Source organism: Pyrus communis, chromosome 6 (assembly GCF_963583255.1).
Source record: "Pyrus communis chromosome 6, drPyrComm1.1, whole genome shotgun sequence".
Taxonomy (NCBI): Eukaryota; Viridiplantae; Streptophyta; class Magnoliopsida; order Rosales; family Rosaceae; genus Pyrus; species Pyrus communis.
Window position 1 is genome coordinate 19,641,515 of NC_084808.1, and position 25,371 is coordinate 19,666,885.

At 37.5% G+C, this 25,371-nt stretch overlaps 5 protein-coding genes across 6 annotated transcripts; 3 read left to right on the top strand and 2 right to left on the bottom strand.

Moving 5' to 3' along the window:
• Positions 1-1,078: 1,078 nt before the first annotated feature.
• Positions 1,079-3,201, bottom strand: LOC137737022 (translationally-controlled tumor protein homolog). The gene is made up of 5 exons (XM_068476366.1): positions 3,050-3,201; positions 2,245-2,318; positions 1,813-1,941; positions 1,576-1,733; positions 1,079-1,436 (listed from the first exon to the last, which is right to left on the bottom strand). The coding sequence occupies exons 1-5, from the start codon at positions 3,075-3,077 to the stop codon at positions 1,319-1,321; spliced, it is 507 nt and encodes a 168-aa protein (XP_068332467.1). The 5' UTR covers positions 3,078-3,201; the 3' UTR covers positions 1,079-1,318.
• Positions 3,202-4,681: 1,480 nt separating this feature from the next.
• LOC137736183 (uncharacterized) lies at positions 4,682-7,921 on the top strand. The gene is made up of 6 exons (XM_068475507.1): positions 4,682-4,814; positions 6,387-6,556; positions 6,892-6,935; positions 7,038-7,069; positions 7,141-7,441; positions 7,579-7,921. The coding sequence occupies exons 1-6, from the start codon at positions 4,682-4,684 to the stop codon at positions 7,919-7,921; spliced, it is 1,023 nt and encodes a 340-aa protein (XP_068331608.1).
• A 1,422-nt stretch (positions 7,922-9,343) lies between these two features.
• On the top strand, positions 9,344-11,792 carry LOC137737418 (chaperone protein dnaJ 49-like). Of its 2 annotated transcripts, XM_068476877.1 has the most exons (3): positions 9,344-9,465; positions 9,564-10,799; positions 11,401-11,792. In XM_068476877.1, exon 2 carries the CDS (start codon positions 9,745-9,747, stop codon positions 10,795-10,797), a length of 1,053 nt encoding a protein of 350 aa, XP_068332978.1. In that variant the 5' UTR covers positions 9,344-9,465; positions 9,564-9,744; the 3' UTR covers positions 10,798-10,799; positions 11,401-11,792. The 2 variants fall into 2 exon arrangements, with proteins under 2 accessions (XP_068332978.1, XP_068332980.1); XM_068476879.1 differs by having other exon boundaries at positions 9,391-10,799.
• A 7,400-nt stretch (positions 11,793-19,192) lies between these two features.
• Positions 19,193-20,296, top strand: LOC137736184 (uncharacterized mitochondrial protein AtMg00810-like). The gene has a single exon (XM_068475508.1). The coding sequence runs from the start codon at positions 19,193-19,195 to the stop codon at positions 20,294-20,296; it is 1,104 nt and encodes a 367-aa protein (XP_068331609.1).
• A 965-nt stretch (positions 20,297-21,261) lies between these two features.
• Positions 21,262-22,088, bottom strand: LOC137738045 (uncharacterized). The gene has a single exon (XM_068477649.1). The coding sequence runs from the start codon at positions 21,969-21,971 to the stop codon at positions 21,606-21,608; it is 366 nt and encodes a 121-aa protein (XP_068333750.1). The 5' UTR covers positions 21,972-22,088; the 3' UTR covers positions 21,262-21,605.
• Positions 22,089-25,371: the final 3,283 nt, after the last annotated feature.

The window sequence follows — 25,371 nt, forward strand, 5'->3', positions numbered from 1 at the left end:
GAAATGCCTCCCGCATGTTGCGTCAACAACACTCTTCAAATTCTCTCAAGAATACTCATAAGATTGTTTTTTGTTCGGCTAACAACAACAAGCTTATCAAGTGTTCGAAGAAATTTCTCAGTGAATAAACTGATTTTTTTTTATTTTTATTTTTGCGCGCTCCACATTCTTTTCTGTCTTAAAAAACTTGGAACCTTTAACATTGTGATCCCTTAAGATTCGAATCTTAAATCCACCACTACACGTACCCATTGAGTATCTAATTCAGTATCCGAACGGATGTTCTCAAACAATCTATATTTTGTAACCTTGAAAGCTGAATCCCACATATAAAATGTGGTTGAAAGATATCCTAAATGCGTGAGTGTGTTCCATAAGTTCAGAAATCGACTTCAGCTAACACTTTTGATTTGAAGTCTCGAGTTGCTACCTACAGAAAGCTGAGCAGGAAAATACATTTTCTTGTTATTTTTATTTGATTTCTTTTTGTATAAGCGGTGATAGGGAGGAGCAAGTTGAGCTTAAGACCTTTAACCCTAAACCCTCACATTCGTGTGCGCGACTGATCATTCATATTTAGTATTTACACTTAAAGAGGGTGGAGAGAATAAATTGATTACGAACTTATCATTTACGACATTCAAACTTAAGATTTATTTACTCACAAGTAAATAAAAAAATCACTAAGCAACAATAATGAGAATTTTCTATGAGAATCGAACATAAAATCTATAAATTCCTGATGGAGATGAATATTATTAACCGTAATGCTAGAGTTTCTCTGTCCAAAGTCAGATGGTATATTCGTAAACGAGGACCGTCAGCGTATATTTGTAAACAAGGACCGATTATCCTCGGAATATTCCAAACCACCGGAGGCATTCAAATCACAGTGAAATCGCAAAGGTTTGACAAGGACAAACAAGCTCAGTACTCATTTATTAACCGAGCAAACTTCTTACCTTCCTGCGAAAAAAAGAAAAAAAAAAAGAATTTCGCATTCTTCCTTTCGGGAATGGAGGATTAGGAAAATCCTATTGATTGCAGCTCTCTCCAGACCTCCGGAAAAAGCGTGAAGAAAATGTAGAACACAATGTTATTTCTCAATCAAAATTTAGAACCACATAAATAAGAAATCCAAGTCGAAAGACCATTAAAACCAAGATAGGCAAAAAGCCGAGTCAACAAACGCGCAATATTCTAACAAAACAAAGCACAAAAATAGACTTCATCCCCCAATTTTAAACATAGAAAGTAAAGAAAGCAATAATATAGACTAGGATTACAACATGCATTCTGAACTTTCTCTGCCAATTGCTTAGCACTTGACCTCCTTCAAACCATGAGCAAAGTAGATAAATGTTGGGTCGGTCGCGCCCTCCTTGTAGTAGGCAAAGACCAAAACGCCATCATCATGCATGCTCTCCCCAACAAAGCTGCAAACAACATCCGATTCAATGTTAATATCATTTAAGTAACATAGAAACGAGTGAACCCCCAACTGATAGGATCACGACATCAGATTATGATTACGGAACAATCAATCACCATGGGCGCAATATCAACAAAACTTACAATTGGAGGTCGCTGAGCTTCCCAATCAGAAACTTGGTTGCTGCCTCAATGTTCTTCTTGAACACCTCTTGGCTCTCCCCCTCCAACTTGGGTGTCAACAGTTTGATATACCTCTTCACCCATGTGACAAACTGCTTCTTGTCGTATGGAGGTTGCTCCTGCAAGCATCAGACAATAACCATCAATTTCTACTCACAACGAACCTTGGAGAGCAACAGTACAGTAAGCACCACATACCTGAAGTCTAAATGTGTCAACAATGTCAACAACCTTGACGGCTTGATCATCAACACCCTCATCCTCACCTCCACCTTCAGCAGATGGATTTGCACCAATGTCTACATCAACAGCTCCTTGAACAACCCACTGCAAACCAAAAATCATTCAAACAACTTACAGTTAATCAACTACGCAATTCATAACAATCAACATATTAACCTTACACAAGTGATCCGTATCAGAATAAACCTATAACCACAAAGTTCAATAACAACCACCTTGACTACACCCCGCAGGAAAAAAGCTTAAACTTATACATTCGACTTTCAAATTACATTGCAAACAAAGCTAAATATTTCTAACGAGTGGTTAAACTTACAATAAAATTACAAAGACAGTTCAACAAGTGGGGAACGAAAATAAAAAAAACTAAAGAATCAACCAACTCACCTTGCCATCAACTTCCCAGAGCATTCCATTGTGGATTTCCCTGTATGGAAACGAGTCCGAGAGAAGCTCATCGCCTAAAATAGAAGCATGAATTTGGTCAACAACTTGATAAAAGAAATTCAACTAAATAAATTAGTTAAAGAAACCAAGAACATCATATTTAAAATTAAAATAAATAAATAAATAAAAACAGATCCAGCAGACATCATAAACAAATCTATAAACTTTACTAAGTTCAACTGTTCAAGTAGTTTACACAATAAGTTCAAAAATTGCGTCACAATATCCACCATATCCAAAGATATATCCAATCCCAATATTTTCTAATTACACGACTATCCCAACAACATATCAAAATTATAAATTAGCAAGTCTAACTTAAAATTCAAAAGCTTCGCACAATATAATTAACATGCGTACCAGTACCCAATTACATAAAATATATACCGAAAGAGTTCGAAAACCATAAATCACCGAAGCTTCATAAATTATAAACAACATGCAAAAGCACCCACAAACAAATTACATGCACACAATCACCACTAAATAAATCAAAACAATTAGCGCAGCAATAAATCGAAGGATTTGTAAAACAATTTACACGGCGAGAAAGCAACAATTTGGCGCCAGATCCGTACCATAACCTAAAATTTGGAGATTAAACAGAGATCCAACTTCGTATTTTTTTCATACAGATTAGAACTAACGAATCGAAACCCAAATTTTGGAACCGAAAAAAAGAAAAACAAAACCCAAAACCCTAATTTGAACATAAGCAGGACAAGATTAAGGAAAAAACTTGTACCGGTGAGGAGGTCTTGGTAAACCAACATAATTGCGGCTCGGATCGCTCCAACAACAAAGATTAGGATTTGAGAGGAGGGCAGAGAGCGGCGCAGCAAGGGAATGAGAGGGTTTGAGAACGCCCTGGTAACCGATATATATAGGCGAGGCGAGGGTTTGGGAAGAACACGGAATGGCAGGATCGTGGGCAACTGTGAAATTACGGGAATGTACTCACTTTTCTGTAAAATTTCTTCTAAGCCATTGGGGATATTCGTTTCCAAGTCCGAGTAGAACGAGGATTTTTGGATGATTGGGTCCGACTAGTTCTAGCTTTATTAGGAGTTTCTGGACTTTAATTTGGGCCGTAAAAAGGCCTGTTGAATTGTAATAAAACAGGGCCCAATTAATTCAATTTTTTTAGAAAGTGTTATTGGTACTCCAAAAATCTCATTTTACACTCCTCACAAGTGTATTTTTCTTTCCAAATATAGAAAATTTGGAGTGTAGAATGAGATTTTTGGAGTGTCAATTACAATTCCTTTTTTTGTTTTGTCAAAGCAATTAATTCAAATTTAATTAGGACATTATTTACTTCTTTTTTTTTTTGTTAAAGGACGTTATCTACTAATTTGAACAATAATCTTTTTATTGTTTTTGGTGGAATAGTTTGCACATTTATCTATATACAGGGTTTCTCAACCATTTCCTAAATATATCATGTTTGTCCTTATATTTTTCTTTTATCCTTAATTACTTCATTGTTAGAGTTAATTCAGCCTTAAGTACTCAGTTGCTCAATTATTAAGATTTGCTTAACTTTCCACCCATATGTATGCATGTAATTTTTGGTTTGGTCAAAATCGTCACATGTTCTTCGTTGTTCCTTTTGAGGTTATTCAAGTCATTTAATCGAACCTTTGTTGAAATTGAGTATCAACAACAAAAACCGACCGCGATTACAATTTAAAAATTTTTATAACCAAATTTCTTATCCTTTTTCAATTGCGCAAGGCAAACAAGGAAATTACATTATATGACTTTGATTGTCACACAAATTTCACGAGGATGCAAATAAAGCCAATACATTGTTCACGTATTGACAGACATACGTCAATTGTTAAGCGAATAATATCCTCCCGCATTTAATATTATGACTCTGATAACAATTACGTGGAACGCATTACACTACCGTAACGCTCACATGTACACATAATTTTTTAAATAAAAATTCCATGTATTTTCTAGAGCACATCGAAGATTGAATCACAACCGTCAGATTATCCTTGGCCCACTCATCATCAATACAACTTTAAAATGTTCAAACATCACCAAGCCTACAAATCCAAACATCAACCAGCCAATCACCATCCGACATATCAAAAACCCCTCCACGTGTCAGCCGCCTATTCCACCGCCTCAACGACCCTCATAGACTCAACCACAGGGAAACCAAACACTCTTTTAATTTGCATTGATACACCTGCCACTCTGATAAAACAAGTTACCATATACAGACGCGGGAGAAACCCAAATTTGTTCAACTTTGGTACTCTGGCCGTATAAATATCTCTGTCTTTTTGCTCATCTCTGCTTCTTTGCTCCTCTTTACACTATTTCTCCCTGCCGTTTCTCGTGTGCTTGAAGAGCGCAAATGGATTCTCCGTCGTCCGTTTTGTCATCCGACGATGCCACAGCCGTGAAATGTTCCATCTGCATGGAGGGAGTCTCTGACAACTGTGGCCGCACTATCGTCAAGCTTCAGTGCTCTCACTTGTTTCACCTCGGTGAGCTAATTTTCATACTATTTTTTTCGCATGCACACCCAGTTTATTTTTGACATTTCAATCGAGCTGAGTTTGAAGAAGAATCAATGAACAAAAATAACCGTGATGTGTCAAATGAGAAAAAAGCGTGACCAAAAAAAAATCATTTTCTTTAATTTAATTTCCTTTACTTTTGAACAATTTTTTTTTATTTAACTAAAAATTTTCCTAATGTTGTGTATGTGTATCCTTTGTATATTTATAGGATATCGATTTTGACACTCCTCTTTTAGCGGTCAGCACAACATGTTAAAAATTCCAGTTTTTGGGATTTGCTATATATATACACACACATATACTTGTGTATGTAAATATAACTATGGAGTGGGAGACCTTAGATGCAGTCCCTAACTACTAATGTTATTTTATTGAAACTTTGGTGGTTTTCAATTTTTGATCCAAGACATTAATGTAATAATGTATTTCTATTTGGATTATTATATTTTAAAATTAAAAACTGAAATTTGTGGTTGTTTTATATGAATGAGATTTTAATTAAAATTCATAATGTATGAGATTAAAAATATTAAAGAATAAATTATACTCTCTAATATATATTGTGTGTGTGTGTGTGTGTGTGTGTGTAAGCATGGGTATGTTCATCAAAACTAACCAAAAAATTATTGTACCAAAACATGAGTACATTTTTCAAAAACACAAAAAAATAAAAATAAAAATAAAAATAAAATAATAAATAAATAAAGGCTTAATAACATTATTAAATTTCTTCCATTAAACTTGAATGGATACATTCTTTAATCAATGAATGAATTTTATATAAAAATGCGTACATTTTATATTAAAAAATGATACATTTTACATGTAATAAATATGTGTATTTAAGAATGGGCACATTTAAGATTAAAAATTTGAAAATCATTTTATAAAAAATTAATGGGTACAAACTTATCCTTTTTTTTTTTTGGGGGGGGGGAAATGTTTTGAATTGAAAATTAATTAGGAGTTTAACAAGGGTGTGAGCATTAAGATCCTAAATCAATTACTAATTTTTATTTCAAAAAAATTATGTAACTGACATATAAATTAATTAATACATTAATGTTAGGGAACTGATCAATCAATGAACATTAGTAATTAGGGACCAGATACTAATTTTTCCTTATGGAATTAATATTTGTTCACAATTATTGTTTTGTTATTTCCTGATGTGTGTTGATGCTGGAACTACCGACACTACGAGTTCAATAGTCAATGTCCTGAATGTGTGTTCATGAAAAACAAGGCTATCTGTGTTGTTTAAATGTGGATCAGGAAAACACTGGAGGACTTCGAAAAATCGGGTTGTCCGAAATTTGCTTTGCGATTCTGTGTGCCTAAGTTGTTCGAGAATCGGCTGTTTCAAAAGCATTGATGTAAACCTTAGAACTCAAGGGTGTTTAAATTGAGTTAATTAATAGTTGTTGGTTTTCTCACTAAACTTGGTTGGAGCTATTTCAAATGGCTTTTGGTCTAAATGTAGTGTGCTGGTTTATGCTTACCATTCATATGCTGGTTTATGGCTTTTCTCTTCAGATTGCATTGGTTCTGCATTCAATGTAAAGGGTGTCATGGAATGCCCTAATTGTCGCGAAATTGAGAATGGCGAATGGAGGTACTATGTATCTCGTAGCCCTGACCGTGAGCTCGACCTATCTGAGGACGAGATGGATTATGAGGACAGTCCTATAGAGTTCCTTGACATGGTAAAAGTAATCACAGCATTTATCAATATTGTTTTTTTTTTTTTTTTTTTTTTTCTCTTCTTTCAAATCAAACAAGCTTCACAGAAGTTGTAAAATTTGAGTGAATCGCGAGTACGAGCCAAGATACAATACGATGTGCACACCCCTGCAGAACAAGATGCGATAACTAATGCGCGTAGTTTATAAATCTGTAAATAGATAAAACCAATTTATATTGTTAGACTGTAAATCTCATCCATTTCGTGAGTAGCATTGTCCATTGCACACCATACTTGGATGTTTAATGCTCTTTGTACAAATATTTCTTATCGTAAATACGTTTGTGGATGTTTCAGGGGCAACAGGGAACCATGCTACGCCGTTTCCATCATGGTGAATGGTAAGCACTGTTTCGACTCTCCAAGCAGTTTACTGAACTTCACAACATGATTAGTGCCTCTTTGGATCTTTGCCTTATATATGTATGTTTCAAACCTTGTAGGGAAACGGGATGGTTATCGCCTACCCGTCACGGTAAGTTCATCTTCTTTTGCTTTCACCTTAAGTTCAAATTATCAGTTGATATAAAACTAGTTTCACGACAGGCTCAGAACCACCCTTTGAAGCGGATTTGCTCGACCCTTATTCGGTCTTTTCTGGTAATCCTTATACCTACAATCAATGGACTGGCCTTCCCGTACCCACCGAGGTATTTCCTTCGAATCCTTCCCGGATTGACTGGGGACCCGAACCTTTAATTTGTGATAGCTGTACCAATTTGTTTTCAACTGGTGACTATACCGGCGGTGCTAATTGGTCTTCATATCCATCGGCAACCTTGAGTTCCGGGATTGATTATATTGGCATGCCAAATGCACCATTGGTTCCTCGAGTTGTTGAGGGCGGGTAAGCTATCGATATACTCAAATCTCCCAAGTCATATTGAAAACTGCATTGTGTTCATTGTCCTTCATTTTTCTTAAATACCGTCTTGTATCTTAATTACATGCACCTTTTCCGTGTCTCGTGCGTGCTCAAACCAGTTATGAATCCCCATTTGGTTTCGCTTATCAAGGAAGCAATGATCCCCCTCATCCCAACTTCCCAATGATGCAGCAGCTGCCAACCAATTTCCCTTCACAAGCGGCGCACGCTTCCATGGGAAGATCAAATGACTTGATGCACTGGCTTCGGGCAGGGCATACAACAACTTCACTTGGACAGACTGCAGACTCCATTCCATTTTCTGTGAACATGAACTCTAGCCTGTCATCAGCAACCAACGGTCATCACCTTGTCCAGGAAGGAAACGGGGTCCAACCTCAACGACTGTTTCCAGAAGATGCCGGTTCTTTAACTTCTTTTTTCCCCGACGTAAATCAGTAAGCCGATGCCAGAGCAGAAAATGGCTTTGTTGCTACCCCTTCAATAACTAATACTTATTACCGCAACTGCATCGTTTGTTTCTATGAGAAGCATAAACTTTCTATATATTATAAAGTTGTTATTTCATGCTTGTTTTATGTAAGCAACCGAAGCAAAAACCAATAAAATAGGGTTTGGTCCGAAGGGGGGAATGCCTTGTAAATTGTTATTTCGTGCTTGTTTTATGCATTTCTTTTGTTTTTTTTTTTTTTGATACAAATGATATTGAAGGAGGGCTAAACATCATGCCCTTCCGCCATGGACCCTGAATTTGGCCTGTTTATCCCACAAGCCCAAAAGACTGACTTATCACCATTTAAGAGAGTAAAAATGTCATTTTATATGTATACGAGGAGTTGTTATACCTTGATTAATTCTTAGACGTTTGAAAATTAAGAAATTGAACTTAGGACTGCCTAGGCACTCTACATAGGCACTAGCGGGTCGCGACTCTCACTAAAATAAAAAAATAAATAAGTTTCATTTTGCATTTTATTTTTTCACTAAATTATAAGAGACTTATAAATATTTGGATGAACACTCGTTATATACTTGTTCCCCATGTTTGTAATATGTTTTGATACTCTATAGTTTATATGTCATTTTATTTTTTAATTAACCCCAATACAATATTATGTATTTTTTTTAAGTATAAATATACTTTATTTATATGTTATATAATAAATTTAATTATAATTAAAAAAAAACCGTCTAGGCCACTGCCTAAACGTCTAGGTGCAAGACTCGCACCTGCCACCCTATTAGCGCCTAACGCCTTTTAAAACCTTGACAAGGAACAATATACACTCTCCTATGCAACACAGATTGAATTTTGCTCTCGTAATCTAAATGAGATTGAAATATTGTTCAAAATAAAAAAAAACTATGGCAATTAAAACCTTTTTTTTATACAATTATATATTTAGTTTATGGTAAATAGTGGAAATATGGGCAAAACTACATAATGTATCACTCATAATAAATTGATAATAATTTTAAATTAATGTTTACAAGTATAATATAATCATCACATTGATATTAAATATAATGTTCGACCGTCAAATATAATTGTATTAAAGGAAAATTAATGAAAAATACTTGAAAACTGAGTTTTAATCAAAATAACAAAAATGTCTTGTAAGTGAATAGTACCATGAATGATTTTTTAAAGTAAAAATATCATTAACATTAAAAGTGAACCGTACTAAGAATGATTCGTTAAAACTCCCTTTTATTAAAATAAAAAAGAAAGAAAACAATCGACTGAACCTCTGTAATAATAATTCTGACCGAAAAAACATTTGTAATAAGTGGAAAAATTCTTCTGCACCAAGTACCGACGTGGCGTGGTCTAATTGGCCCGATGACCATTCAATGGTGGCGATCAAATGGAGACTCGCTGTTTGAGTCCTCTGCTGTTGGTCCCTTCGTGTCCAAAACTCGGAAACCTTCTCTCTCACACGCATTCAAGCACTCACCTTTCGAGTTTCCGATCCATTTCTCAGGTAATTGTCTCCGTAATTATTTCAACAATTTGGACCTTAATTTTGTTTCAATGTGTATGCATCAGAATCTTTAATCTGCATTATTTCCTTTAAATTAGGACAAATTGAATTCACCGATTGGATAATCGGAACCGAAAACCCCCATTTGGGGATTCGAATTGATATTCGGATTTGTCCAATTCGAACGCTGGTTCGTCCATGCCAGCATCTCTTGTTCTTGTTACCGAGTTTTGGGCATTGGGTTTTTTGAATTGTTGAATCAGCAGTAGGTTTTTGACAATGGAAGGTAATAAGGATGAAGCTTTGAGGTGTGTTCGAATTGCCGAAGAAGCAATTGCTTCTGGCAACAAAGGGCGTGCGTTGAAATTTATTAAGATAGCACAACGGCTTAATCAGAATTTGCAAGTTGATGCACTTTTGGTTAAGTGTGAGGCGATTAATTCGGGGTCTTCCGCATCTTCTGTTGATGAGAAGGGTTCTAGTGAGATTAGGAAGGGGGCCGGTGTGGAAAAGTTGGACCGCGGTTTGAATGGGGAGGTTAGTTATACCGAAGAGCATATTCAGTTGGTTAGGAAGATTAAGAGAAACAAAGACTATTACGCAATTCTTGGCGTGGAGAAGACTTGCTCGGGTGAGGACATTAGGAAGGCTTATAGGAAATTGTCACTGAAAGTTCATCCTGATAAGAACAAGGCTCCTGGTTCAGAAGAGGCTTTTAAGATAGTGAGCAAGGCCTTCAAGTGTTTGAGTGATGGAGATTCGAGGAGGCAGTATGATCAGACTGGACTGGTTGATGAATTTGAGTACAACCAGCAGCACAATAATATGAGGAGGAGGAGGAGAGGTGGGAATGACTTTTTTGACGATGATTTTGACCCCGATGAGATATTCAGGGCGTTCTTTGGTCAATCAGACATGTTTCGGACAGGTCGTGTTTATAGGACTAGTAGACCAGCTGGCCATCAGAGGGAGGAGTCTCAGGGAGGGGGACCTAACATCATGCTTCTTGTTCAAATATTACCATTCTTGGTAATTGTGTTGTTAGCATATCTGCCCTTCTCGGAGCCTGTCTACTCGTTGCAGAAGAATTACAACTACCAGATTCCCAAGACGACAGAGAAATATGGAGTGGAGTTTTTTGTTAAATCGCAAGCATTTGATGAGAGTTATCCTGTTGGAAGTGTTGCTCGAGATAACATAGAGAACAGCGTTATCAAGGATTACAAAAATGTGCTTGTACACTACTGTCGGGTTGAGCTTCAAAGGCGTCACTGGAGTAAGAATCTACCTACTCCTCACTGCGACAAATTGAATAACCTTGGAGTAGCATGAAGGTTAGATATTTTATTTTTCAAAAAAGAAAGATCTATAACTTTTGCTTGTTCATTGTCTGCTTGATTAGAACACGTCTTCCACTGTCCTAACCTTAGCTTTTACTGAATTCAGCCTACTGGTTGAATTATCAACTCAAACAGTTGCCTTGTAGCCGGGTGCTGAATCCTCATCTTTTTTAAGCAGCTTTACCTTGTGGACCTATTGTGTGAATTGCATGATCCTCTACGGGAGTTTAACGTTGCTCTTTCCTTTTCCTGCTATGTGTGTTTTCAGCACAAATTCATATTCAGCACAAATTACTGACCCCTACTTATTTCTCAGCAACCGTGCAGTTTTGAAATTTAAGTCTTTTGAAGCATAATTCATGGACAATACGTAAGTTGCAGTGCCAAACACTAAAAGCAGTTTTCCGTGTTTGGGTACTTTGAGTGCTTTCGTTTTAGTGTAGAACTGTAGATCCTTCCCAGCCTTGTTTCTAACCCTGGCCAAAAATGTTAATTTGAATCCATGTGTCTTGTTTCTTTGTTGGTTGGTAATTTGGTATCATATTTCAAGTTAACCATTTAACGACATTCTGTATTTTGACTATTTATTAAGCAGAGGCTATACGGCTGAAGTGGACCATGTCAAACGTGGACTCAAAGTATAGCTGGTTGATATTGTAAATGCTCCTGTCGACTTCTTTGGAAGTGACCAAGGATTGCATATCCTCTCCGATATTACTAGCTGGCCACACAGCTGTTCGGGAATGTGGTCCAGGATAGTGGTATCGAGGGTTTTCAGCACCCGAATGGCATATCATTTGGCTAGAAATAACAGTGTACACAACTCTTGAAATAACCTGTGAGGTCAATACTAGTTACGAAAGTTTATGAAAAGTTGAGCAATAGGTTTGTGATAGTGATTATTTCCGCTTTAAAACCCTACAGTTTTCTTTGTATTCTTTTTATCAGACTATGCAGTTGCTGTTTACTGTTTCCTTTTATTTGGTTCAGATAGAAAGCATGTCTGTATGCAAGTAGCGATCCATGCAACTTAAGCATCTGCCTTTATTGTTGGTTATTTGTTGTTTCGAAGAATTTATATCGTTTCTTGCGTCTTTTTGAGTGTGGAGGAAACTATGTTGCTTTGATTTAGCACTATTGTCTTATGTCAGTGTCATAGAGTTGTTAGAGAACAGTTTAATCCTCACTGTCGCGGACTCCTGGCTCCGTGTACCGCATAGACGAGTCCTCCTCCTCCGAGTATGCATGTGACATGTATAGCGCAAGAGTCTGCTTGCCTTGGACCTGTTCAGGGGATCAAAACAGAAGGTCACTAGTGTCCTATGGATGAGTAAGAACATCTCTAAGACCAAACCCAACCCTGGGCTAAAAGCCAAATTTTCACATTTATTCCCCCCGCCCCCCGAAAACTCAACCCAACCCAACCTAAATGTTTGGGCTAAAAGCCAAACCCAAGCCAAATTCCACCCAAAATTTAGCCCAGAAATCAACGTGGACCCCGCCAGTGCACTTGAAACCCGGCGTTTGTGCGCCACACCCCCCCCCCCCCCCACCCCCATCCACTAGCTAAACGCACGCGATGCGTGAGCTATCAGCCTGTCGGCCACGTTCCCTAGGCGCTCCAACGACTCTATTGATCCGACGGATGGAATCAACAGGCCGTTGGTTGATCCAACAGCCTAGATTCAAACTTTATATATATATATATATTTATATATTTGTTGAATCCAACAAATATTTAACTTAAAATTCACCCAACAAATATATATATAACAGCCCAAATTTAAATTCAATGGCTAAAATAATTAAAAAAAATATTTAACTTAAAATTCACCCAAAAACTCTATAAATACCTATGTATTTGTTCAAACATTCACACAAAACTCACTTTTCTCCTACAATTCTTCCAATTGTTCTTTCTACCATTTCCAAATTTTTCAAGATGACAAGAGAGCATATTAGAGGTCGTAATTGGACCTGTGAGGAAGATGTTACTTTATACTTGGCATGAGTTTCTATTAGCGAAGATGGTGCAGTTGGCACGAATCAAAATAAAAAAGGTTTTGTGGGATAAAATCATTGAAAAGTTCCATGAAAATTGCAAAGGCGGGAGGGAAGGTGGTGGTGTTTACAATCAATGGAAGACTATCAACAAAGCATGCACTTTATGGAAGGGAAGCTTGGAGAGAGCCATGACTGACATGGCTAGTGGAAAGAGCGCCGCAGAAATTGTGAGTTTTTTTGTTGATATTTTATTTGTCATGTACATAATATTATTTTGCAATTAATTGTTTTTATGTATTTTTTGCATAGGGAGACAAAGTAATGGCAATTTACAGGACAAGAGTAACAGCAAAAAATCAACCTTTTAAGTTGCATCATGCTTGGGACGTCCTCAAGGATCGTCCAAGGTGGGCAACCGATGCAGACCAACAATGGGGAAGATTATTTCAACGTGAAGTCGCATCGACAAATGATGGAGATGAAGGTGTCAATGAAGGTGTCGATGAAATGACCCCAACTTCTTCTATTGCAAGGCCTTCGGGAAGAGATAAGCAAAAGAAAGCAAATAGAAAAGGGAAGTCCCAAGAACCGATGAGTGGACACATTGCTATCGCATTTGCAAGATTGTTCGAAAGCCATAGCTCTTAGCAAGAATAAGCGGCCCGAATGTGTTTGGCCATGAAGGAAGAAGGGAATAAGGAGCAAGAGAGGTTCGAAATTAATTTCATGATGGGCACCAGAATATCAATACAAGGTAAATGGTAATATGTATGAGCTAGGTTACTACCTACTGGTGATATTTATCCTAGTTTGTCTACCTTTGTCAAAAGTTATTCTCATCCCGATAGTGCGAAGAAGAAATTATTTTCACAAAGGCAAGAGTCTTACAAGAAAGATGTGGAGAGAGCATTCGGGGTCTCACAAGCTCAATGTGCCATTGTTAGAGGGGTTGCACGATTGTGACATACTGAATACCTCCATTCAATCATGATGACATGCATAATTTTGCACAATATGATTGTAGAAGATGAGTACATCGAAATTGAAGAAGATTCAGATAAAGATGTGGATGATGACCAACCAACACATGTGAGAGCTATGGCAAGAGATGTAGAATATCTCGCTGCAACCACATATGAGACCCGACAGGATAAGGTCACATTGGGTGAGTATATGAAACATTTAAATAGAATTCAAGCTCCTCAAGGTCATGACACACTCTGCAAAAGATTTGGTTGAGCATATATGGCGCCAAAAAGGTGAACGTTGATGATGTTGGTGTATTAATGTGTTCTTGTGTTAATTTTAAGTATGATATGTTGTTATTTTATGTAATAATTTTAAGTGTACTATGTTGGTATTTTCTAGTAATAAATTGAAGTGTTTTCTTGTGCAAAGTCTTTTGTCTAGTAGGTTGTCAAAATTATTGAATGTTGTTTGAATTAAAAATTTAGGTCAAAAGGGTTGGCGTAGAAAAACTGTTTCTGGGCTAAAAGCTAAATTTTTTGGGCTAAAAATTTAGCTTTTAGCCTAGGGGTTGGAGATGGTCTGGGAGTACATGATATCTTCACAAATTTAGTCCTGAGTGAAAATGCATGGTTGCTACTTGCTACTGCTCATTAGAACTTCATCAAATGTTCAATGTCAGAAATTGAGATACCTCCTTGCTCGATTTCTTTTATGAGCTCGGGCCATCCTTATAAGTAGGGGTACGCACGTTAGGGCAAGAGTGGGCAGCTGCCGGTTTAGGGGCGATCGACCATTCATTCCATTCAAGGTCTTTGGGTCTGAATTTTGATCACATGACTTTGTAATGTCTATATCTCACTTTCTCATCTAAAATTTTGTGATCCGTTCATTACTAACTTGATATCAATCTCTTGTCTCTTGGAAATCCATCACTCAAATTTGGCCTAAAAAGGTTATAATAGTTGAATTTGCCAAACCTGGCCCCTGCAAACCCTGCACATATTCATGTCGGTCCACTGCATCTGCATCTGCATATGCTTAATTATAATATAATACAAAGAAGGAAGGATCGTTTGCTTATTTCTCCGCCATTTTTTAATTTTGTATCACGTTCCCACTTCACTTTCTTCAGGATAGATACACAAAGATTGCATCCCAAATTCTTCACTACTTAACTTATTAAACATAAATATTGTTAGGATATAAGTGTGTGATATGTGTGTGTGGAGGATATAGCCATGTGTCACAAATGTATTGGTGGAGTTAGTTAAGAGTGTGGTATTTATAAGACAGGTTGGTCACAATTGAAAGAAATGAAAAAAACAATTGAAAGTTTCCCTCCTCTCTTTCTCTCTTTGTTTGCTTTGGCTCTTCGATACTTTTCCTCCATTGTTGCTGCACACTACTTATAAATACATTGTTGACATGGTATCATCGCCGGTCATGGCTGACGCCGTCGTCTGACGATCTTGCCGATCTCGGTGCTTCCGCTTTTCGTCGCTCTTTCGATAGTGTTCTCTCGGTTTTCTTCTTGTTACAGTCGGTTGCCTTCTCAAACCCTAACATTTGGGGTTTCTTGGAGACTATTGCCATTTGTCGTTTTGGTTGAAGGTATCAGTTGCGTTTCTTGATTTCTTGCTTCTGTTTGAGAATCTTGGTGTGGATTACAGTGTTGTGAATCGTTGATTGTTGATTTGTCGAAGATTGTCGGTGAAGTTGTTAATTTCTTGAGGATTGTTCATTTCTTGCTTATGTTTGTGAATCTTGTTGTTGATTGTGGTGTTGATCGTTTATCTCGACTAGTTAATTGCTGATTTGTCAAAGATTGTTGATAGTATTGATTTCTTACGGTTCTTGCAAAAATTGTTCGTTGGTGATTAATCATGGTGACGTCTGCACAGTTAGCTCTTACTCAATCCCCCATTTCCTCCCTCATACCGAGTGTTGGAAATACTATTACGGTCAAGTTAGATGATTCTAACTATGTTACTTGGAACTTTCAAATTGAATTGCTCTTGGAGGGCAATGGCATTATGGGATTTCTTGATGAGTCTATTCCCTGTCCTGCCCAACATAATGCAATTGAAACTGCTACCGGTACTGTGATTGATACCTCCTCTCTAACTGATGATTACAAAGTTTGGAAAATTCATGATAGAGCTTTGATGACTCTCATTACTGCCACTTTGTCACCTGCTGCCTTATCCTGTGTTATCGGCTGTCACAGTTCCAAGGAAATGTGGGTTAATTTGAAAGAACGATTCTCTAGCATGACTCGAACGAATATTGTACAACTGAAGATTGATTTACAGAACATTAAGAAAGGGGCTGAATCTATTGATCTTTATCTTCAAAGGATCAAAGATAGTAGAGATCAGTTAGCTGCGGTTGGTGTAAACATGTCTGATGAAAACATTGTTATTGTTGCTCTGAGAGGTTTACCACCAGAGTACAATACTATAAAGGCTGTTATTTAAGGGAGAGAAAACCTTGTTTCCTTGAAGGAACTCAGGTCGCAGTTAAAGGCTGAAGAAGCAACACTTGAAGAGGGCTTTAAACAGCCACTGATGACTGCAATGTATGCCACTAATTCAGGTTCTGTGTATGAGTCCGGTGGGACATCTGGTACTAACTCTTCTACTTATCAATATCTCTCTGGTTCTCAAATGATGCAAGGTGCTCCAATGCCTAATATGCCACAGCTGGTTCAAATGACTAATATGGTTCCACTGGGTCAAGTACCTCAGTACACACAATTTCAGCAGTTGCCTCTTCCAGGACCGTATGCTTTTGTATCACAAACTGGATCTGGGACTTATAATAATTTCAGGAGGAATAATTTCAAAAATAAAGGCAAAGGGCCGAAGTTTAATGCTAGATTTCAGGGTTCTTCTCCCACAAATGTTCAGGCTCAAGCTAATTTTCACAATGTTAGCCCTCAATCATCTTCGGTGCAACCTTATAATCCTTTGTTCATCTGTCAGATTTGTGACAAAAAGGGTTATTCTGCGCTTCATTGCTTTCAACGTGGTTGTCAAATATGCAATCGAGTGGGTCACACTGCGGCTACATGTTTTGATAGGGGAAATTCAGCAATGTCTCCGCCTCTGTACTCTCAGCAGTTTCAGGCATCTGGTATGTCCCAGCCTATGTACTCTCAGCCGTTTCAGCTGTCTGGTTCCCAGATTCACCCTGTGCAACATATGAATTCCAAGTATATGAACAATTCATCTATGGCACCACAAGCTCAGTCTCCTATGGCTTTCACTGCAAGGACCAATCCTTCTCCCTCTGCACCACAACAAGAGTTTTGGTTGCTTGACTCAGGTGCAACCAATCATATGACCTCCGAGTTGTCCAATTTGCAAGCCTCTACTTCATATCCATCTAATGAATTGGTCACTGGAGCTAATGGAGAAGGTTTACCTATTTCTCATATAGGGCAATCTTGTATTCCTACTCATTCTCATAAATTCCAGTTAAACAACGTGCTTTGTGTTCCGCATCTATCTCAACATTTACTTTCTATGTATCAGTTATGCAAAGACAATAACTGTCGCTGTATTGTTGATGAATTTTCTGTGTGTATACAAGACAAGGTCACCAACAAAGTACTCTTCCACGAACTGAGTAACAATGCCGTTTACCTTCTTCCCTTGTTCAAACCATCCAGATTTCAACCTACAGCATATCTTGGACAGAAAGTGCATGCTACTCTTTGGCATTGCAGATTGGGTCACCCAACCAATTCTATAGTTCAGTTAGCTCTTAGTAAGTCAGCTATTTCCTTTCCTTGTAATTCCATACCTCAAACATGTATTTCTTGTTTGAAAGGCAAGTTTACCAAATTGCCGTTTCCATTAGTAGCAGCCAAATCCAATGTACCCTTTGAAGTCATACACACGGATGTGTGGGGACCTGCACCTGTCATGTCTATTGAAGGTCATAGATATTATGTGTCCTTTGTCGATGAGTGTACCCGATATACATGGATTTTTCCCATGATAAATAAAGCTGCAGTTTGTGATATTTTCATTCAATTTCATGCTTTCATTCACAATTTCTTCTCTGTTAATATCAAAGTGTTGCAAAGTGATGGTGGTGGGGAATTTGTTGGGTCTGTTTTTCAAAAGTTTCTCAAAACCAAAGGCATTTTGCATCAAATGTCCTGTCCTTACACTCCTGAACAGAATGGGTTGGCTGAAAGGAAAAATAGACACCTAGTTGAGACTGCAATCACCTTACTTCAGCAAGCATCCCTTTCCTCTAAATTTTGGTTTCATGCTTGTGCCACAGCCACTTATCTTATTAATCGAATGCCTACTCCTGTCTTGAAAATGCAATCTCCTTTTGAAGTATTGTATCACTCTCCACCTCGCCTTGATCATCTCAAGGTGTTTGGGTGTGCTTGCTATCCTACTTTGAAACCATATAGACCAAATAAGCTGGCACCAAAAACCACACAGTGCATATTTTTAGGGTATGAGCTCACTACAAAGGGTATATTTGTTATGATGTTAAAGATCATAAGCTCATTGTCTCTAGGCATGTTGTCTTTGATGAAGATAATTTTCCCAGTGTACCAATGCATTCATCTAGTTCACGATCACATGTGTCCCACTCTCCGGTTCCTCATCCTAATACTTTTCAGCATCCCTCTCTTATTCCTATTCCCTTTCCTCCTATTGATTTTATACCTCCCCATATGTCTGCCACTCATAATGTTACTCAGTCCTCCCCTTCAAGACATGGTGATCTTGTCCCTGATTCCACTTCTTCCTATGTGGATACATGTTCACCATCAGTGGAACAGTCTGACATTCATCCTGATGTCACTGTTTCTCAAGTCCCCGAACTACAACCTGTTTCAGTGTCTCAGATTCCTACTCATCCAATGCAAACCAGGTCAAAGTCTGGCATTTTCAAGAAAAAGGTCATTCTTGCTCAGGTTCATGTGTCTTCTGTCAAAGAACCACAATCTTTCACAGCTGCAGCCAAGTCTATTGAGTGGAGGACTGCCATGGAAGAAGAAATGGCAGCTTTGGTTAAACAGAAAACATGGCAGTTGGTTCCCCTTCCACCTAACAAGAATTTGGTTGGTTGTAAATGGATCTACAAGGTCAAAACCAATCCTGATGGTACAGTTGCTCGATACAAGGCCCGGTTGGTGGCCAAAGGTTTTTCCCAAGAAGCAGGTCTTGATTATTATGAAACCTTAAGTCCCATGGTTAAGCCAACCACAGTGTAGCTCATGTTATCTTTAGCTGCAACTAAAGGATGGAGATTAAAACAGCTTGATGTTAAAAACGCGTTTCTGCATGGTTTTCTTAATGAAGAGGTGTATATGTGTCAGCCCAAAGGATTTATTGATCCGGATCACCCGGAACTTGTGTGCAAATTGGAAAGGTCTCTCTATGGCCTTAAACAGGCCCCTCGAGCTTGGAATGAACGTTTTACCAGGTTTCTTCTTACCTTGGGTTTCCAGTCTTCATATTGCTGATCCTTCTTTATATGTGAAGCATGATGGACAGTCTGTGGTTGTCTTATTATTGTATGTTGATGATATAATTCTCAGTCGTGATGATGAGACTAAAGTTCAAGCTGTGATAAATCAGTTGACTAGTGAATTTGATATGAAGGATTTAGGACTTCTTCATTATTTCCTCGGTCTTCAAATTGAATATCAGACTCATGGTTTATTTATGCATCAATCCAAACATGTTTCTGATTTACTCAAGAAGACCAACATGTTGGATAGCAAGCCTTGTACTACTCCTTGTCATCCAAACCACAAGCTACTCAATCATGGCAGTCCTCCCTTTCTTGATTCAGGCCTTTATCGGAGTATTGTTGGGGCCCTTCAATATTTGACATTTACTCGACCGGATATCGCTTATTCAGTCAATCAGGTTTCCCAGTTCATGCACTCTCCTCTCGAGAGTCATTTTGTTGCTGTTAAACGAATTTTACAATATCTCAGAGGTTCCATGTCTCTTGGTTTATGTTTTAAACCTGGTCTGTTGGATATTAAAGCCTACACAGATGCTGATTGGGCGGGTGATCCCAATGACAGGAGGTCCACCACGGGGTTTGTCGTGTTTTTGGGGTGTAATCCTATCTCATGGAGTTCTAAGAAGCAGCATACTGTTAGTAGATCCTCCACTGAAGCTGAATACCGTGCTATGGCGACCACCACTGCAGAGGTGGTTTGGTTACAGCAGTTACTCCAGGATTTACATCTTCCGTGTCCTGATATTCCTCTTCTTCACTGTGACAACATCTCTGCCATGGCATTGGCCACGAATCCTGTCTTACATTCAAAAGCCAAACATATAGAAATCGATTGTCATTTCGTTCATGAACGTGTTCAGCAAGGCTCCATTATGTTGCAGTTTGTCAATTCTGCAGATCAGCATGCTGATATTTTCACCAAAGGATTGTGTTTTCCTTTGTTTAGTTCTCATTGTAACAATCTTATGCTTGGTAGTACCTCCCATAAGATTGAAGGGGAATGTTAGGATATAAGTGTGTGATATGTGTGTGTGGAGGATATAGCCATGTGTCACAAATGTATTGGTGGAGTTAGTTAAGAGTGTGATATTTATAAGACAGGTTGGTCACAATTGAAAGAAATGAAAAAAACAATTGAAAGTTTCCCTCCTCTCTTTCTCTCTTTGTTTGCTTTGGCTCTTCGATACTTTTCCTCCATTGTTGCTGCCTATAAATACATTGTTGACAAATATAACTACAAGATAATTTATTAAATATAAATATAATGACATGACTAATGAAACTTATTACTTAAAAAGAAAATTATCAATCTTGAGCCCAATGCATCTAAAAGTAAATTAGATCAAATCAAAAGGAGCATTCGCAAAATACTTAGTACTACGGTCAAGTTATATTCTCTTTCATTTGTAAATGAGAAGTCTTAGATTCAATTCTCACAAAAACGAATTTGAATTACATTATTATTAGTCTATTGTAAAGCTAAGCTCATTTCTCTCTTCCTTAATATAAATTATTATTTGTTATTTAAAAAATAAATAAATAAAGAGCATCCACATGTCCGCATGAAAGAATGAATAAGGGAGGTAATTTTTGTCCACCATTTTTCACTTTTGAACATGAATTACATTATTACTGGTATATTATGAAGTTAAGCTCATTTCTCTCTTCCTTAATATAAATTATTATTTCTTAAAAATAAAAAAATAAAAAGCACCCACATGCCCGCGTGAAAGAATGAATAAGGGAGGTAATTTCTGTCACCATTTTTCACTTTTGAACATGATTTTTTAATTGAGCAATCGGACAAATTAAATAAAAATCAAAAGCTAAAATTCAACCAGAATGCATAAAGTAAAAACGGAATGAGCAGAAATCACTCATTTCTGTCACCATTTTTCACTTTTGAACATGATTTTTTAATTGAGCAATCGAACAAATTAAATAAAAATCAAAAGCTAAAATTCAACCAGAGTGCATAAAGTAAAAACGGAATGTGCAGAAATCACTAATTTCAACAAATAAGGCCATAAAGTACGGAGCGAAGATGGCAGGCAAGACGCTCCTCGCACCGACACTGTCCCTCAACTATTTTAAATGATCAAAATATCCTCATGTTATCAACCTGAAATTCCATTCGTCACCTCGTTATTTCCTCTAATTACAATTCAACCCCACCCCCAAGCCAGGTTCATTCATACATGAAAAGAAGTTTGAGTACGTACCCCAATACTAATACTCCTACATCCCCTCTAAGCTGTATAATTAACTGTAATACACAAATACAAGCATTAAAACTCGGCCGGATTCACGCCGTAACTAATCATCCCCGTCGTCGCCGCCGCCAAAGATCGAAACCCTATTGTAAAGAAGGAATATGACGAGGACGAGAAACAATGCAACCCCAACCGGCGAGCCACTGACTCTGTGGATGGTGTCGGGCTCCCCGGTCGAGAACAAGGAGGAGACGAATGAGCCGCTGTCCGATGACAGAAACTGAATGGTGAGTAGGAGAATAATGGGGAGAAGGAGAAGACCCAACGGGCTCAAAAGCTCGGAGATACCTTCGGTAATGGCCTCTCCTTGGTCACCTAGAAAGTACGGCACCATGATCACCGCCACGACCACCACAGCTAGCAGAATCCCGTGAGGGGGAGTTCCGGCTGGCCTCTCTTGATCTATCATTTTTGTGTTTGTATTTTCTGGTATGACTTTTGTGTTTTTGGTTTGGTGGGTTGGAGGGATTAAAATAGGGTTGGCTGTGACGCGTTTGGGCGAGGAGCGTGAAGGAAGTGCTTTTGAAAGGAGTGCTTGGAGAACGAGAAAGTTGATGTGTTATTATATGAATGCTATTTGGGTTCCGATTCGGAGATCTAAATTTGAATTTTTTTTTAATTTTATTTATTTGGGTGGATGACGATGATAAGGGAGGGCAGCATTCGAAATTCAAATGGAACTTTCTTTTTGTACTTTGGTTAGAAAGAAAAGGACCGAATTATTTTTAAATCTTAGTTTGTTAGAAAAATAAAAGGACCGAGTTATTATTTTGGTCACTATAGTTTTAGTTTGCAACGATAATTTTATCGAGATGTTTGATTAAATTAAGTTATTGGGCGCTAAAATTACAATATAAAATCACAAAACTTGAAACGGTATGGGTCAAAGTGAAACTTGGCCAAAACAAAGAGAAAAAATAACGTAAAAGCCAAGGGACATATTTTTCTGGTCAGTTGTTAAGGGGACATGGTTTTGGACTATTTTTCTGTGTGGTAAGAAATTCTCAGAAAAAGAAATAGATTTATTTTGATTTTATTCGCCGGACTCTGATAAATGGTGTTCGACAAATGTGAAAAGTTTAAAACATATGTGTGTTTTTTTGTCAAACCGAGTCCGTTTGTGGACATAGAAGAGGATTGACGCGTTAAGGAAGGAGGACTAGGAACTTAGGAAGGTACCTGCTTAGTGCAGGCTGCAGCCACAACCACAAATATTGGGCACACAGCTTGCCATGTTGGAGTCACATTCAAACGAAAGTGCTGGGAACTGAGAAGTGAACATGGGAATTAAGAGCATCGAACTTTGGGATTTGCAAGTTTTACGTAAATTTTTTTTTTATACGAGCGATATTTGTGGATGGAGGAGTCGAACATTGTTGAATTCCACATCGGCCGTAGAAAAAGAGAAGTAATAGTTTAAATATCCTAATTTCACTCTAACTAACATCAAGGTATTTTGTGATAACATCACACACCTGACGGATTGTGCATGTGATAATTACCAAGTTGGAGTTGTTGAAGCTGGACCTTCAACTCGCCTCTATGATAACATTTCACATAACTAGAGTTTTGCCTAGTCGAATGTAAATCAAACGTTAGGCTTTCACTACTTGGAAATAAACCCTAACCACAAAGGCAGAAATGCAGCTATTATTAATATATTTGAATTTAATTTGTTCAAAATACAAAAAATAATCTTGAATTAAAAAAAAAAAAAATACTGTTCAAAGCAGCATGGGCTACCACATCATAATGACAGTGGGATCACCAAATATTTGGAAAATCAAATGCCAATTACACTGCCCACGTCTTTTTTTGTCAATAAAACATTCATTAAAAGCCAAACAAGACATCCCAGATAATTACAAAGGCTAAAAAGTACGCATAAACAGAAAAAGTAAAGCTCGCCTCAGCCCACAACAACACAAAATAGAAAACCCTAAATCTAGCAAGCAACACGCCAGCAGCACCTCTATCCGGTACATCGCAGCCGCACAGCCATCCGACCAAAATCCATAATCACCAAAGATAACCCTGTAAACGGAAGAGCCAAAGGCACGAACGGAAAATGGAAATGAACTAACCACCAGCGCAAAACACGCTTCCATAATCCAACCAAATCTTGCAACTTGCACTTTAAATGCAGCTTGGCGCCAAAATGCACCATCGAGCAAGATTCTTGATGGAGGCAGCTGTTGGTCCGAGAAGCGGAGAGTAGTGGTTGAGAAATAAAAGAAAGTTGAAGTTTTACCATAAAATCAATTGGCAATACGTATAATAGTTCATTGACATATAAGCATGTGCAAGGTTTCTCAACAAACTCCTTCACGTGTGGCGAATTTTCAAGCCTAGTACTTAGACAATACGAGAGCACGTGTGGTCGTGGGTTTCACATATGAGACAATATGCTCTGATATCATGAGGAAAGTTGGACTTTCACTATAAAATCAACTGGTAATATGAGAAGCAATCCAATTATTTATAAGCATATTCAAAGTTCCTTCTTTAAACTCATACTCTCAACAGCCTTTGTCAATGGGCGAAGGAGGGGGCCACAACAGAGGACGGACAAGAGAGATGAAAAAAAGGGAGACGAGACAAAGATACGGTGGTGGTGGGTGTAGAAGGAGAAAAAGAAAGAATAGAGATATAGGGGTTCAAAAATTGGGGCTTAAAAGAAGGGACACCAACTGAAAACAAAGAGAACAAAAGCACAAATTTGAGACGTAGATCAGAAAAGCAACCATAACGAGTGAAAAGGTGGCACCGACTCTCAATGCGAATGAAATAGCAAACCACAAAGTTAGGTCTTTGGCTTGAAGGTCTACGGTTACGGTTAACTTTACTTTCTCAATGTGGCACTTAGTAGGCCCTTTTTTGTTAAACGATGTCATATCGAAGGACAACAACTATTAACATTTTCTTATAAAATCTCAACTTCTAGATATAGATAGAAATAAAAATCGATCAAAAAAAGAAAGAAATGAATAACGACCGATAACATCAATATGAAAGTAGAAAGTAATCTTATCTAATGCTGTGTAACAAAAAAAAAATAATGGTTAACTTGATAGTTTGGCAGAAAAATAATCAATAGTGTTACAACTCGAAACTTTTGAAAAATAAAAGACAAGGACCAAATTGTTACGTGCCTTAATCTGCAAAAATAAAAATGTAATTTACCTAAAAAAAATTGATTAAATAAAGTGAGCTTGATAGCTTTTATCATTTTCAACCAGGAGCTTTGATATGACACTGGCTTAGCTACGTGCTCCTAATTTTTCGTATGGCCCCAACTGACCTTTTTAATTTGAGCCAGGCTTTAGACTGAAGTTTCTGATACAGTCCAGTCTAGGTCCAACTGAAAATGGTCAGAGCCCACCCCTGCCTGGCCACATATATTTTTAAAAGGAGTAATGTTAATTTTTAAGACTAAATTTATAAAATATGTGATGTGTTATCAAAAAAAAAAAAAAAATGTTAATGAATACTTAAATAACATTTCAATCATTAATAATTGTGTCATATGTTTTACAAAATATGATTTATGTAAGTGGTCTGCTTAATATTCCATAATGCTAGTTAAAACCATTCACAGATTAATGCTAATTAATATTTTCATGTGTTTCTGGGATCATTGCTTGAAAGGAATTGTTAATCATGTTATCATGTGGGCTTAATTAATCACTGACCGTAACTCTTCTTCTATCATTGAAAACCTTAAACCTCATTGCTTTGACTATAAAAAGAACTTAATCAATGAGATAAAAGATATTCGAACTTGAAACATTTTAGAAGTTCAAACATTG